General features: G+C 42.2%; 1 protein-coding gene across 2 annotated transcripts in view; it reads right to left on the bottom strand.

The window, feature by feature from the left end:
- LOC126271915 (cysteine and histidine-rich protein 1 homolog) overlaps positions 1–13,832 on the bottom strand; it is a 44,514-nt gene that overhangs the window by 7,657 nt on the left and 23,025 nt on the right. The window contains exon 4 of one of the 2 annotated variants that reach the window (XR_007549157.1): positions 109–1,355. Coding sequence is in view for 1 of the 2 variants with exons in the window: in XM_049974307.1 (XP_049830264.1) it covers positions 1,195–1,355 (161 nt within the window). In the remaining variant the exon portion in view is untranslated. The remainder of the gene's footprint in view (positions 1–108; positions 1,356–13,832) is intronic. The other variant, XM_049974307.1, reaches the window with a different exon arrangement.

Below are 13,832 nucleotides of genomic sequence, written 5' to 3'. Positions count from 1 at the left end.
ATTACTAAAGTAAAATAAACGGAAGAGTCAACCCACCTATAAAAATTACAATAATTTATCTTATCAAAAATTGTAAGAGTAAAGATATATATTGAATAGATATTATACCTACTTCTCCGGTGTGGACAAACCAAACAACTGTAAACAGAGATCAAAAAATGGAATGAAACTTTGTCTCTGTGAAACTTCTGTGGAGCTCTCGTCATGATATTAAGCAAAGAACAGGGATCTCCAAACTTATTTAATAAAAGTTGTTTTAAAGAACTTTTTAATCTTTCTTCTCCATGAATAACTTCATTTTCCGGAACACAACATAACAGCAGGAGAATTATCTTCACTGGTCAACATGCAGTTTATCATCACTCATTTTAACTGAATAATTACAGTGTCTATGCTATGTGCATATTAACTGCAGTGCACTTTAGCCTATTTTGGCCCCAGTTTCAGTAGTTTGCAAATAACTTTTAGAAAAATTAATAACTAATAGATTTGCTAAGAGGTCTAGTTTGGAGCTCCCTGCCTCTTTTATGCTATATACATCTATTAGAAAAATCCATGCACTGTAATATAAAAGTTTATAACGTTACTAATGCTCAAAATTATCAAAGATTTTAAATTAATTTAAGTTTTTCTTCCAGTTAGCGGCAACACTTTCGAGTTATTGTATCCTCAGAGAATCTACTCGAATACATACCTAGAATCTGTAAGTACCTGAGGCCACCCAAGAGATAAGTGGACTTTCTCCAGAGTGAGCTTGTCTTCAACTCCCACTACCATCTTCTCTTCTCACATTTCCACCTTTTCCATCTGTTAATTATCTATTTCTTCCATCAATCTTCTTTAAACAGAGAAAATGATCTTCTTATGGAATGTCTATTACATGAAGCTTGCAATTGTTTGCACAATTTACACTATCCAGCAGTTCCCAAGCCAGGCTACGATGTCACGAATAAGAGGAACTGAAGCCTGGAAAGGAATTGTGAGCACAGTTCTGCAAGTTGATAAAAAGTGAATACCGGTACACACCGGCCTCCGCTGATATCGACGCTGGTTACACGATTAAAAGGAATTAGGCACGACCCCCCTCCCCCCATAACAACGCAGATGACGTGCAGCAACAACGCTGGGAATGAAGGGAAAATTAACTTACCTGGCATTGCAAACCTGCGACCTGAAGATGCAGTCCCACATTACCTGATATGTCATATCCCTTTCGGAGCTCTGAGTTGGATCACGCTGGCTATTGTTAATGCGTGCCTTCACCACCCACTGGTTGTTGAGTGCTGAGAAACGGCTTGTCTCGTAGAACAACTTGTGTACAAACTCATCTGTTCGATATGGCTTCATCTGCAAATCTGAAAAGAACACAAAGGGAATATTGCATATAACACCAACAGATAAAACGCAAATGAGCAGGGATAACTTACAAATTCAAATTTATTCTACACTTCTTAGTAGTTTATAGTAATTTAGTAAACCTAAGAAAGCTTGTCTAAATAATCCGTGCTACCACAATGTTGTCTTTATTGCAGTCTTTGATGCAGCTCTCCACACTAGTCTATCCTGTATTAGCCTTTTTATCTCTTAATAACTACTACAACCTACAGTCATATGACCTGCTTACTTTAATCATACCTTGGTCGTCTCTGCACTTTTTGCCCAGCACAGTTCCCACCATTATCAAATTGATGAGTCCTTCATGCCTCAGGATGTTTCCTACCAACCAATCTCTTCTTATAGTCAAGCTGTGCCATAAATTTCTTCCCTCTTTCTCTGCCCCCTCCCCTTTCCAGTTCAATTAATTTTACCTCCTCATTAGACACAAATCCCTCTAATCTTCAGAATTCTTCCATAACACCACAATTCAAAAGCTTGTATTCTCTTCTTGTCTGAATTGCTTACCATCCACATTTAACTTCCACACAATCTACACTCCAGAAAAATACCTTCCTTCAGAAAAGACGTACTACTACAAATTTATATTAGAGTCTAACAAATTACTCTTCTTTCCTTGATGTAACCAGTCTGCATTTTATATCCTGTCTACTTTAGCTCTCATCAGTTATTTTGCTGTACAAAAAGCAAAACTCGTCTAATACTTTTAATGTGTCACTTTCAACTAATTCCCTCAGCATCACTTGCTTTAATCTCACTACATTCCATTACCCTTGTTTTACTTTTATTAATATTCCTCTTATAACCTCATTTCAAAACACTACTCATTCCTTTCCTTTCCAATGCTCTTCCAAATCCCTTGCTGTCTGACAAAATTACAATATTATCAGGAAACCTCAAAGAGTTCATTTCCTCACCATGAACTTTAATTCCTTCTCCAAATTTTTCTTTGGTTTCCATTACATCTTGCTCAGTGTACAGATTGAATGACACTGAGGACAGGCTACTATCCTGTCTCACTTTCTTCTCAACCATTGCTTCCCTATCACGCCCCTCGATTCTTACATCTGCTGCCAAGTTGTATACAACCTTTCACTCTCTGTATTTTACCCCTGACTTCAGAGTTTCAGAGGGCATTACAGTCAACATAGTTGAAAGCTTTTTTTGAGCCTACAAAGGCTATAAATGTAAATTTGCAGCCTTTCTTTAACAAAGCTTCTAAGATAAGGCATACAGTCAGTACTGCTTCGCATGTTCCTACATTTCTCCAAAATTCAAATGGATATTTCTTGAGTTCAGCTTCTACCAGTTTTTCCATATTCTATTAATAATTCATGTCAGTTCTCTCTCTCGACTTTTTAAACTGATAGTTTAGCAATATTCACAAGTACCAGCAACCACTTTCTTTGGAATTGCAATCATTACATTCTGTGTGAAGTAAGAGTATTTCGCCTGTCTCATATATCTTGCACACCATGTGTAATAATTTTGTCACGGCTGGTACTCCCAAGGACCTAATTAATTTGAGAGAATGTTGTTTGCTCCAGGGGACTTGTTTGGAGTCAGATCTTTCTGTGCTCTGTCATATTCTTCTCTTAGTATCATAGCTCTAGCTCATTCTCATCTACTACCTCTCCCTTTTTATAAGATCATCATCAAGTTTATTTCCCTTGTAGAGTCCCTCTACATATCCCCTTCCACTTTTCAGCTTTACCTTTTTTTTGCTTAGTACTTATTTGCCATCTGAACTCTTGATATTCGTACGGTTTCTTTCCTTTTCTCCAAATGACTATTTTCCAATAGGTGGTATGTAAAGTTCCCCTGGCTATGTGTGTTTCTACAGCCTTAGATCTGTCCTCTATCCATTCATGTTCAGCCATTTTGCACTTTCTGTAAATCTAATTTTTTATTCCTTTGTCACTGATTCATTTACTGTATTTTTATATTTTATCCAGTCATCATTCATGTTCAATAATATGAGTTATCCAACAATTTCTCCAAGGCCTTTTCTTACCTTTGTGATCTTCTCCTGCCTTCCCTATTTTCTCTCTCAAAGCTAGTCATTTGTCTTCTGTTGTATTCCTTTCCCCTGTTTCAGCCCAACATCACCTTATGCCTCCCTCAAACTCTGATTCCTTTAACTTCCAGGTCCCATGTCCTTAATATCCTACACTTCTGAAATTTCTTCAGTTTGAATCTGCATTTCGTAACTAATCAATTATGGTCCCAGTCTAATTCTGCCTTTGAAATTATTGTACAATTTAAAAACTTGTTCCAAAAACTCTAACTCAGCAACACATAATCAATTTGCAAACTACCAGTGTCTTCAATGTATATAGTCTTTTCAAACCAAATGTGAGCCATGGTTTAATTATACTCTGTGCAAAATTCTACGTGCCAGGTTTCTCTTTTCCTCTTTCATTCCTTTCCCCCAGGCCATGCTTTCCTAATACTTTTCCTCACCTTCCTTGACCAATTATTGGATTTCAGTCTTCCACCACAATTACATTTTCTTCTCCCTTAACTTGCTGTTCATAGTAACTTAACGGCATTCCTGTTTTCTTACTCGTTATTAGCTCTAATCCTGCAGTACCCCTTTTTGATTTTATGTTTATAATTCTGTACTCATCTGATCAGAAGTCTTGTTCATCCTGCTGCAGCATTTCACTAATTTCCACTATAACTGCAGCCTATACATTTACCTTTTCAAATTCTCTAACATAACTAGTCATTTAAGGGATCTAACAATCCACACTCCAAACCATAGACATGTGTTTTTAGCTGATGATGATGATGATGATGATGATGATGATCATGTCCATTATAAATCTGCAATAATTGTATGCCTGAGATATTTGTTATACTATTGTTCCTTAGCACATAGAAAAGTTTATTACTAAACATGATGGCTGGCATAGTAAATAAATGCTCTCTCCACTTGCCTTCAGCAGCTGGATAGATTTGCTGTTTCCCTAACCCATGTCCCTTTTGTACAATATTGGGCAACTTCCTTGCTAAATATTGCTGCATATGAGTCAACAGCAAATTTACAGAAAATTGACACCATTCTACCAAAAGATAGTGGTTGTTATCAACCTGTAGTAAATTGTATTTCAGATTCATCACTGTATTTGAGATACTTCCTTTGTTAATCCCCTCTCAATGTGCAACACATTATCACTGTTTGAAATTTGGCTGGTGCACGTAGAGAGATTAAATGTCCATACTGATCCCATGATGGGTGATAGGCAAACCACACATAATTTGACTGCACTTTTTCATGTTTCTAGCATAACTGATGCTTTGACGTTCTGCATTATATTTTGACAACTAATCTTTAAGTACGACTTACCACTTCATGAAAGTAACAGGTTAATACATGTGCCTAACCTTGGATGATGTTTGTCAGCTGCAGGTAGATATTTCATTAGGTAGTTGACAAATGCAAATATGCATACTGTGAGAGAATTCGTTTGTACGTATATGTAACTGGGAGGTTAGACACTGTGTATGTACAAGATTGGGGTGACAGACAGCTGGTTCCTACCATACATTCATTCGCTGGGTCGGTGGTTAAGCCATGCAGGTGCACCCCTTATTGCATACATGCAGCACTCCAGAGAATTCTGAGGGTTGTGACAGTGAATGGAGACATTAGGGGTTCTAGGGAAGGGTGCTACTTATGTTGCTGTAGAGCTTGCCAACACTCTTTAATTGCGTCAGCAACTTCTGGTGACCACGAAGGGACTGTCTTTCACCAGGAGCGCCCTAAAGAATGAGGGATCGCATTTTCCGCCGCAGAAACGATCGTTGTAGTGACCTGCTCAACGACAACATTGATGGCACCATGTGGGGGAGATTCAGCAGTGACAGCAGAGGTGAAGACTTGCCAGTCTGCCTTGTTTAAAGACCAACTGGGTAGGTGTCAGTGGGCATGATGCCAGGGGAGTGACAGGAAGATGGGGAAGTTCTCACTACCACACAGGTCATCAAGTGCTCTCCAGCAGATAGATGGGAGAAAGCCAGGACTGAAAACCGAGAGATCAATAGCTGAATATGTGTCATGTGCCACAATGAAATATGTGGGAGCACCTGCATTTAAGAGGCAGAGGTTGAGTTGTGACAGTAAATTTTCGACCTCTCTACCTCAGGCAATACATGGTACCACCCCACAAGGAGTCGTACGCATTAAAACTCCCAAAAGCAGGGAAGGTTTAGGGAGTTGATCAATCAGTGCAGCCAATACGTTCAGGGGTAGTGCACCAACTGGAGGAAGATTGCATTGCACATAGTTATTTCCTGTGTCATCCTTATCCTGACAGCCACGGCTTCAAGAGGGGTTTTAAGGGGGCATAAGTTCACCTCATACCGAGTTCAGAACATAGACACAAACTACGCCTAAAACTCTATTATAGTCGCTACAGTTTCTGTAATATCCCTTACACCCGCAGTGGGCAGGGGTCTGAATTGCCAGGAACCAGGTTTCCTGGAGGGCAATGCAGAAATTAGATGTAAAGCTTAACAGTTGCAATAGCTCAGCCAAGTGGTGGAAAAAACTGCCCCCATTTCACTGGAGGATCTGCTATCATCGGTTGAGTACCTGTGCGATCGACATACATTGTGTCTGAGGGCCCAGCGAGATCTAGGTCCTCAGTGGACACCAGAATCTCCACCTCATCCTCAGACACAGAGCTTGTAGGTGGGTGCCACTGCTGTGCCTTGGTTCTTGGGTTTTTTTTTCTGTTTAGTTTTCTCTTGCTGCTCCTTAGGTTTGTCCGGCTAGGAGGGCTTCACTGATTCAGTCTCAGAGATAGAAAAGGACCGTGAAGCCCTACCTGTGGTTGCCTCAGCCACTGGCGGGTGTCAGCTTTGCCACTGGTAGGAACCTGGGAAGGGAGTGACCCAAGGGATCCCTTCCTGGCGAGAGGAGCTGAAGAAGAATTATGCTTCTCCAGCTGAGAAGTGGGGACTGACGTCCCCAATGGTTTGGGGCAGGGGATGGGGGATGCTAATGAAGTAGGTGGCGCAGGAGCAACAGAGAGGGAAGTGCTCCCACCATTAAGGGGGCACGTGGAGTCTGACGGCTCTGAGAGCTGACCGTACATCGCGGAACAGAAAATTTTAAAACCTTTGTCGTAGCAGCAGCGTAGGTAGACGTCAACGCACAGGATGTAGCCTTTCATATTTTCTCTTATAGTCTCAGTGGAGGTCAGTCGGTCCAGGGTCTTGTATTCCATTATTTTTCTTTCTTTCTGGAGAATCCTGCAGTCTGGCGAGAAAGGTGAATGGTGTTCTCTGCAGTTGACACAAATGGGAGGCGGGGCACAGGGAGTATGTGAAGGATGTCTACAATCCCAACAAGTTATGCTGGAAGTACAGCGGGAAAACATGTGGCCGAACTTCCTGCACTTACAGCACTGTGTCAGTGGTAACCCATCACCTTGACCTTCTCGGATTATGTGTCATCCTCAAAGGCCAAGATGAAGGCACAAGTGACAACCTGATTATCCCTCGAACCATATTTAAGCTCTTCTGGGGCGTGATGGTTACAGAAACATCCCCCAGGTTGTCACAGGCGAGTAGTGCCTGTGACTGGGCAGATGTTTTGATCAAGATCAACCCTGACCACATTTTGGACAAGCCGTCCACCTCCCCAAACTTGTCCTCTAAATGCTCCACAAAAAACTTAGGTTTCATTGACAAGAAAGATTCCCCATCAACTCTTGTACATTTGAGGTACCAGGGTGAATAAGTTTTGCTGCCATCCCTAGCCTGGCATTCCTCCCATTGTGTGGCTGGAGGAGGGGACAATTTGGTGTGGTATTTCTTAGCATTGAAGTTAGACCTCAACTGCTTAGAGGCTGCTGGTGTTTGACCACCAGCAAAAGATGATGTACAGTGCTTCATGGTATGTCATCCACCCTGATGCCACCCACTCCGACCAGGGGCCTCCCCATGGGCACCACCCAGCCGCAGCAAAGGCCACCTGGCAGGATGGCCATTGCCGGCACTCCTCTTGCTTGAGGGTGACGGGAATCTACTACTTGGCATATGTGGGGGGTTAACAGTGCAGGCATCAGCAGAGCAATCCCTGTGTGGTCAGGGGGCTACAACCAACAGGGTACACCGCGGCCCCACCACAACGGACTGGCTACCATGCTGGATATAAGGCGCAAACGAGCTAAGAAGTCCATTACCGTTGAAGTAAAGTTTTCTAAGGTTATAGATACTGCGATAAGGAATAGCTGAGTTGGGGTTGGGTTGTTTGGGGGAGGAGACCAGACAGTGAGGTCATCGGTCTCATTGGATTAGGGAAGGACGGGAAATCGGCCGTGCCCTTACAAAGGAACCATCCCGGCATTTGCCTGGAGTGATTTAGGGAAATCACAGAAAACCTAAATCAGGATGGTCGGATGCGGGATTGAACCGCCGTCCTCCCGAATGCAAGTCCAGTGTGCTAGCCACTGTGCCACCTCACTTGGTATATTATCATTGACAGCGCAGAAAGTGATACTGCACAGAGGATGGAGGAAAGCACACCCAACGGCTGGAGAATGAGTGGAAGTGCAGATCCATCAAAGAAGGATGCGAGAGGTCTCAGTGCATGATGGAAACTACGCACCACATAAGGCACCCTTCCCCAGTTGGCTCGATCTTTGAGAAAATTTTTGAAAATTGGAGATCAGACCCTACAGGGGACCATCACATAAAGGCCAAAACATGTGAGACCCCTTTTAGTCACCTCTTACGAAAGGCAGGAATACCTCGGGCCTATTCAAACCCCCAGACCTGCAGGGGGGGCAGTTAGTAGACACGGAGGAACTTTTATCACGATTTGAAAAAGTACAAACTTTCAGTTCAACAGATTTAACTGCTGGGTACTGGTAGATACCCCTACATGCTAACTCCAGACCTTTAACATCATTTTTGTTTGAAGGTAAGTCATATTGATTTGAAGAGCTTCCTTTTGGGCTCCACATATCAGTAGCAGTGTTCAAACAGGCTGTTGACGTATCTTTGGGCTTGGACCTGCTCCATGAATTGATTATGTATGAGATTGACATTTTGATGGTCTCGAAAAATCTGTGTGATCATTGCGCATTGTTGATAAAAACTTTAAAGAGATTATTAGAAAGGGAAACCACCACACAGTTAGGAAAATCACAGTTTGGTTGGGAAAACTGATACTTCTAGGACATTTGATGAGAGTGAAGGGAATAAAACCTGACCCCAAAAGAATTACAGTGCTCAAGCAGTCCCAAAACCTGCATGTAAAACAAATATGTGCGTTCCTAATCCTAGTGGGATTTCATAGAAGTTTCATGAAAGGGCAAGCAATGAATGATTCACATATCCTAACCTTACTGAAACAAAGCTCAACATGTTTAATAACGTAAAACATGCTTTAGTGAATGCTAAGGCTTTAGGTCACCCTCAAATGCACTAATCATTTAAATTAGTCTGTGATGTCACAGAATACGGTCTGGGAGTGGAATTCTTTCAATGGGCACAGAATCCCAAAGGAGGACAACATATATCTATAGATTTTGCAAGCAGGCGCCTTAACAAGCATGAACTGAATTACACAGACACTGAAAAGGAAAGCTAGGTATGAGTTTCAGATGCTTATTTGGGGGTTGAAGATTGCAGTTTACACCAATCCCCAATCATCATCTTTCCTAATCGACAGCAGACTGCTACATAGCAAGATTATGTGCTGGGTACTCTTACTGAGGGAACTCCAAATACAAATAAATTGTGTAAAGGAGTCACAGAATGTAAACCCAATGCTCTATCCAGATTACCCCTGGATTTGATGTGCCCAGAACAGGAGGTATTGGAGTTATATTCACCATCAATTTCCTATCTGTTACACAAACAATGAAATACAGTACTTAGTATGAAAGATAAAAGAAGCATCTCAAATGAATAAAGATGTTGGAGAGGTATTGGCAGCAAGCAAACCAGCTATTCTATCAGAAAAAGAAAAGGATAAATGGGTAGTGTATCAAGGGTCTCTGTTTTAGAGTGTCAACAAAGATTCAGCATTTTGAAAAATTGTATTCCTCAGGATGTTTGTTTGTTTTGCTTTAGGTCGCAAAAACAACTAAGGTCATTCACACCCATGTCAGATCTATATACATGAAGATAAAAAAGGAGCTAAAAGTGACTGCATGTTAGGCCCAATTGACAGAAGGAAAGGAAGTTAAAAACAGGGACCTGGAGAAATATCCACAAAATACACTAGAGAGACAACAGAGGTACTGAACTAAAGACTGTTAGAAAAAAAGGTAAAGAGCAGTCGACAGCCCATGCGTCGTTCACTAAAACGGTCAATAGCTCAGACGGCAAACATAAATTAGAGCATAAGTGGTTAAAAAAAAGAGCATTCCATCAGGAAATGGCGAACTGTCAAAGGTTGAGGACACTGAGCACAAAGTGGTGTGGGATCACCACTTAATGAATGGGATGGCTAGAAAGACAGTGTCCAATACACAACATAGCTAAAATGATCTCCTTGCAGTGAGAGAACTGAGTGGAGGTTAACCAAGTCACTAGGAGAGATTTAATTCCCCAGAACTTGTTCCCATGAAGGGAAGACCAGAGATGAAGCCTAAGTGACACCACATGCTGATTGACGACAACACAGAGATCATCGGAGTGAATGGAAGTACTAGTGGACCGATGTAGGAGGACTGCAGCCTTGGTAGCAGCATCTGCAGCCTTGTTTCCCATCAGAATGATGTGACCAGGGACTCGCATAAATGTCAAAGTGGCTTCATCAAGAGTGAGCAAGTGAAAGCTTTCCTGGACCCGTTGCACTAAGGTATGGACGGTGTACAGCCCAGACGCTCTGAGGGGCACAGAGAGAGTTGGAGCAAATGTCACAATTGAAAAGTCTGTGTCACCAGACTTACTGCATGGCCTGATAGAGGGCGAAGAACTACGCTGAAAATACTAAGCTGTGTTCCAGGAGCCTATACCGAAAATCATTGGTGCCAATGATGAAGATACACCGGACACCACGGTCAGTCCGAGAGTCATAACGGTACACAAATGTACTATCGCATAATTCCTTGCAAAGGTAGAGAAACTTGCGGCAATAGTGCAAGTCTGAAGTAGTGTTTTTAGGAAGTGAATGAAGTCCAAGTTGACCATGGGCTGCTGCATGAAGTCAAGGTGGTGAAGGGTTCACATCCATCAGGAATGTGGCAGGTAGCATGAAGTTAAGCTGCCGGAGCAATAGCTGAAAGCAATCTCCAGGAGGTAACAGAGAAGATGGACACGCCTTGTACTGGCAGTCAAAGGAATCATCAAAAGAGGTGGCATAGGATGGGTGGCCAGGCATGCCATACAGACAGCATGGTCCAGAATGAAATTTGCACTCTGCAGCAGAGAGTGTGCTAATGTGAAAATTTCATTCTATAAACATCCCCCAGGCTGTGTCTCCACTATATCCCTTCTTCCATGAGTGCTAGTTCTGCCAGGTAAGGACAGGGTGAGAGTCGTGCTTGGGTAGCTCAGTTGGTAGAGTACTTGCAAAGGTCCTGAGTTCGAGTCTCGGTCCGGCACAGTTTTAATCTGTCAGGAAGTTTCAAACAGCATGTGTGTCTGCTGTGTAGAACATCACTTTGGTACAACAACGGTAATTCTGTCGCTTCTGCATACATCCCAAACAAGCTAGTGTAAAAGGCACCAGTGGCCATACGGATGCCATGATGGTGTATTGTATTGAGACAGTGTAAGATGGATAGATGTTGCATATGCATAAATGAAACACCAATAGTGTAGTTTCAAACGGACAAGGGACCGGTATAAACAGAAGTGGGTCATCTGGTCTGCTGTAGGACAATGAGCAACTGCGTACAGTGGGCGGCAAAGTAAGACACGTGGGAGGCCCAAGAAAGTTTTCTGTCAAGCATGAGCCCCAGGAACTTCACAGTTTCAACAAATGGAAGAGCAGCAGGCTCAAGATAAAAAGACAGTGGAAGAAACCCAATGTGCTCCAGAAATTAATAAAAATGGTTTAGTCAGTGGAAAAGAAAAAGCCACTGTCAATGCTCCACGAGTAAGGATGATCGAGACAATGCTGTAGACACCACTCAAGGAGACAAGTCCATGGAGAACTGCAACAGATTGCAAAATCATCAACAAAAAAGGTCAACTGCATAATGGCTCATTCAAAATCCACATTGTAGAGTGGTTAGCAAACTGCAAGACTAGCTGGGCACGAATGATATGTTCCATCACCTTGCAGACACAACTGATGAGTGAAATGGGGCGGTAGCTAGAAGGAAAGTGTTGGTCCATACCAGCCTTAGGTATGGATATGACAGTGGCTTCATGCCAGCATCTGGGAAACATGCACTCTGCCCAGATGCGACTGTACACATGAAGAAGAAAGTGCTTGCCTGCGAAAGAAAGGTTCTGCAATTTCTGTATGTGAACATCTTCTGGCCCTGGTGCAGAGGTTCAGGATGAAGTGAGAGCATGATCTAGCTCTCTCATAGTGAAAGCAGTGCTGTAGTACTCACGATTCTGAGAAGAGAAGGGTATCATGGGAGCCTCCTCCACTTGTTTCCAATGGAGGAAGACAGAGTGATAGTGGGTAGAGCTCAAAATCTCTGCAAAACAGCAGCCCAAGGTGTTGGAGATAAAAATAGGATCCACTATAACATCAACTGCTATGGCCAGGCCGGAAACTGGAGAATGGACCTTGGTCCCAGAGAGCAACTGGATGTTGACCCACATGATGGAAGAGGGAGTGGAATCATTGAAAGAACTACTAAATGAAATCCAATTAGCTTTGTTGCTGTCTCGAAGAACGTGATGACACTGTATATGCAACTGTTTACAACGAATACAGTTTGCCATCACAGGATGACAATTACAAATGCTGAGATCATATCTCTGCAAGCGAATTGCATCGTGGAACGCCTCTGTGCACCGAAGCACAGGCACATGGCACAGTAAAGATGAAGTGCGAGGAATGGAACATTCTGTGATGGTAAGGATAACGTTCGTAAAGTATTCTACCTGGTCATCACAACTTGGGAAATGTTCATCAAAAGTCATCAGAGAGAACTCCAGTCGCCCTTATAAAGCTGCCATTTGGCTGTGCACATAGGTGGGGTAGGAGTCAGCAAATGGAGTGCACTGGAAATGGCTGCTCAAGTATGTGTCAGAGAGGATAGACCACTCGAGACAACGGGTGAGCTGGGCTGTGCAGAAGAAGTCCAAATGGTAATAAGTACATGCGGAGTCTGAAACTATGCAGAGTCCAGGTGGTTGTTGGCGTGTACTGGTAACACAGAGATCTGCTTAGTGAGGGTATCGTGTGGCAACACCGTTGGAGAGGATTTCAGAGTTGGTGAAGGAAAAGACCAATTGCCTCTGATTGATTTCTTGGAGCATGTGCAGGTGGCAGATGACAATTCAGATGTTTGTTGGCTTGAGGGATGAAAGAAGTAATTTGTAATTTGAAAAGGTAACAGCCCAGGCAATCGCTCCTCCCTGGGTGTGGCCTGTACCAGAGGGTTACATGCAAACCCTATGTGTCAACCCAGAGCTGGGAATTACGCGTTACCCAGACAATGGTTACATCATGTCAGATGCATAAGCCAACCTTCAGGGAGACAGAGGGAGGAAGAAGAAAAAGAGGAATATGTTGTGTAATGATTTGTGTCAAAAGGTACAAGAAATGTTGAGTACCATATAAGCTATATCCTGTAATACATAAAGCATCATATGACATCATGAAGGCAGACTTCTATGGTTCTTTACTACAGGACAGAGGTTGGATGGTTTATATTTTAGTCTTATTACAGTGCTTGTCAAAATCCATTAAACGGTGTCAGCCAATAATACTAATACAACAATCAATTGCTTGAGGGACTATATTTTGAGGATGTGAGTAAACCAAACTGTTTACTCATCGACAATGATCACAATTTGAAGAGCTTTTAGTGTGGGAAGATGTGAAGCATTTCACTATTTTAAAATATCATCCACAATTGAATCCCTCTAAATGGGTAATGAAAGAAATTGGGAACTACATCATATGTCTTGTTCAGAGAAGCATACTACTTGGGCTCAGTTAATAGTACACCTTCTAGTTAAATGAACTTCCCATTTAGCAACAGGCTTATCATTTGTGGAAGTGTTGGATAAGAAATACATTGACAAACAGTTACTGAAATGTTTCACTTGGCCCTACAGCCCAGCAAGAGGTGAAATTTATATTACTACAATATGGAAAGACACTTAAGAAAACAAGCAGAACAACAGTACCAGAGTTTAAGGTACATGACAGTGTTGATAAGAGTGTACAACCCAAACTCAAATCTTAAAGAGAAACAAGTACATTTTTCCATTGCTATGGAGACCCATATGAAATAGTTGATTGCTGTATCCAAAAGCAGTATTCCTCTTGTAAC

This window comes from Schistocerca gregaria, chromosome 5 (assembly GCF_023897955.1).
Source record: "Schistocerca gregaria isolate iqSchGreg1 chromosome 5, iqSchGreg1.2, whole genome shotgun sequence".
NCBI lineage: Eukaryota > Metazoa > Arthropoda > Insecta > Orthoptera > Acrididae > Schistocerca > Schistocerca gregaria.
The sequence above is the reverse complement of the archived record's forward strand: the minus strand, read 5'-3'. Positions and strand labels throughout refer to the sequence as shown.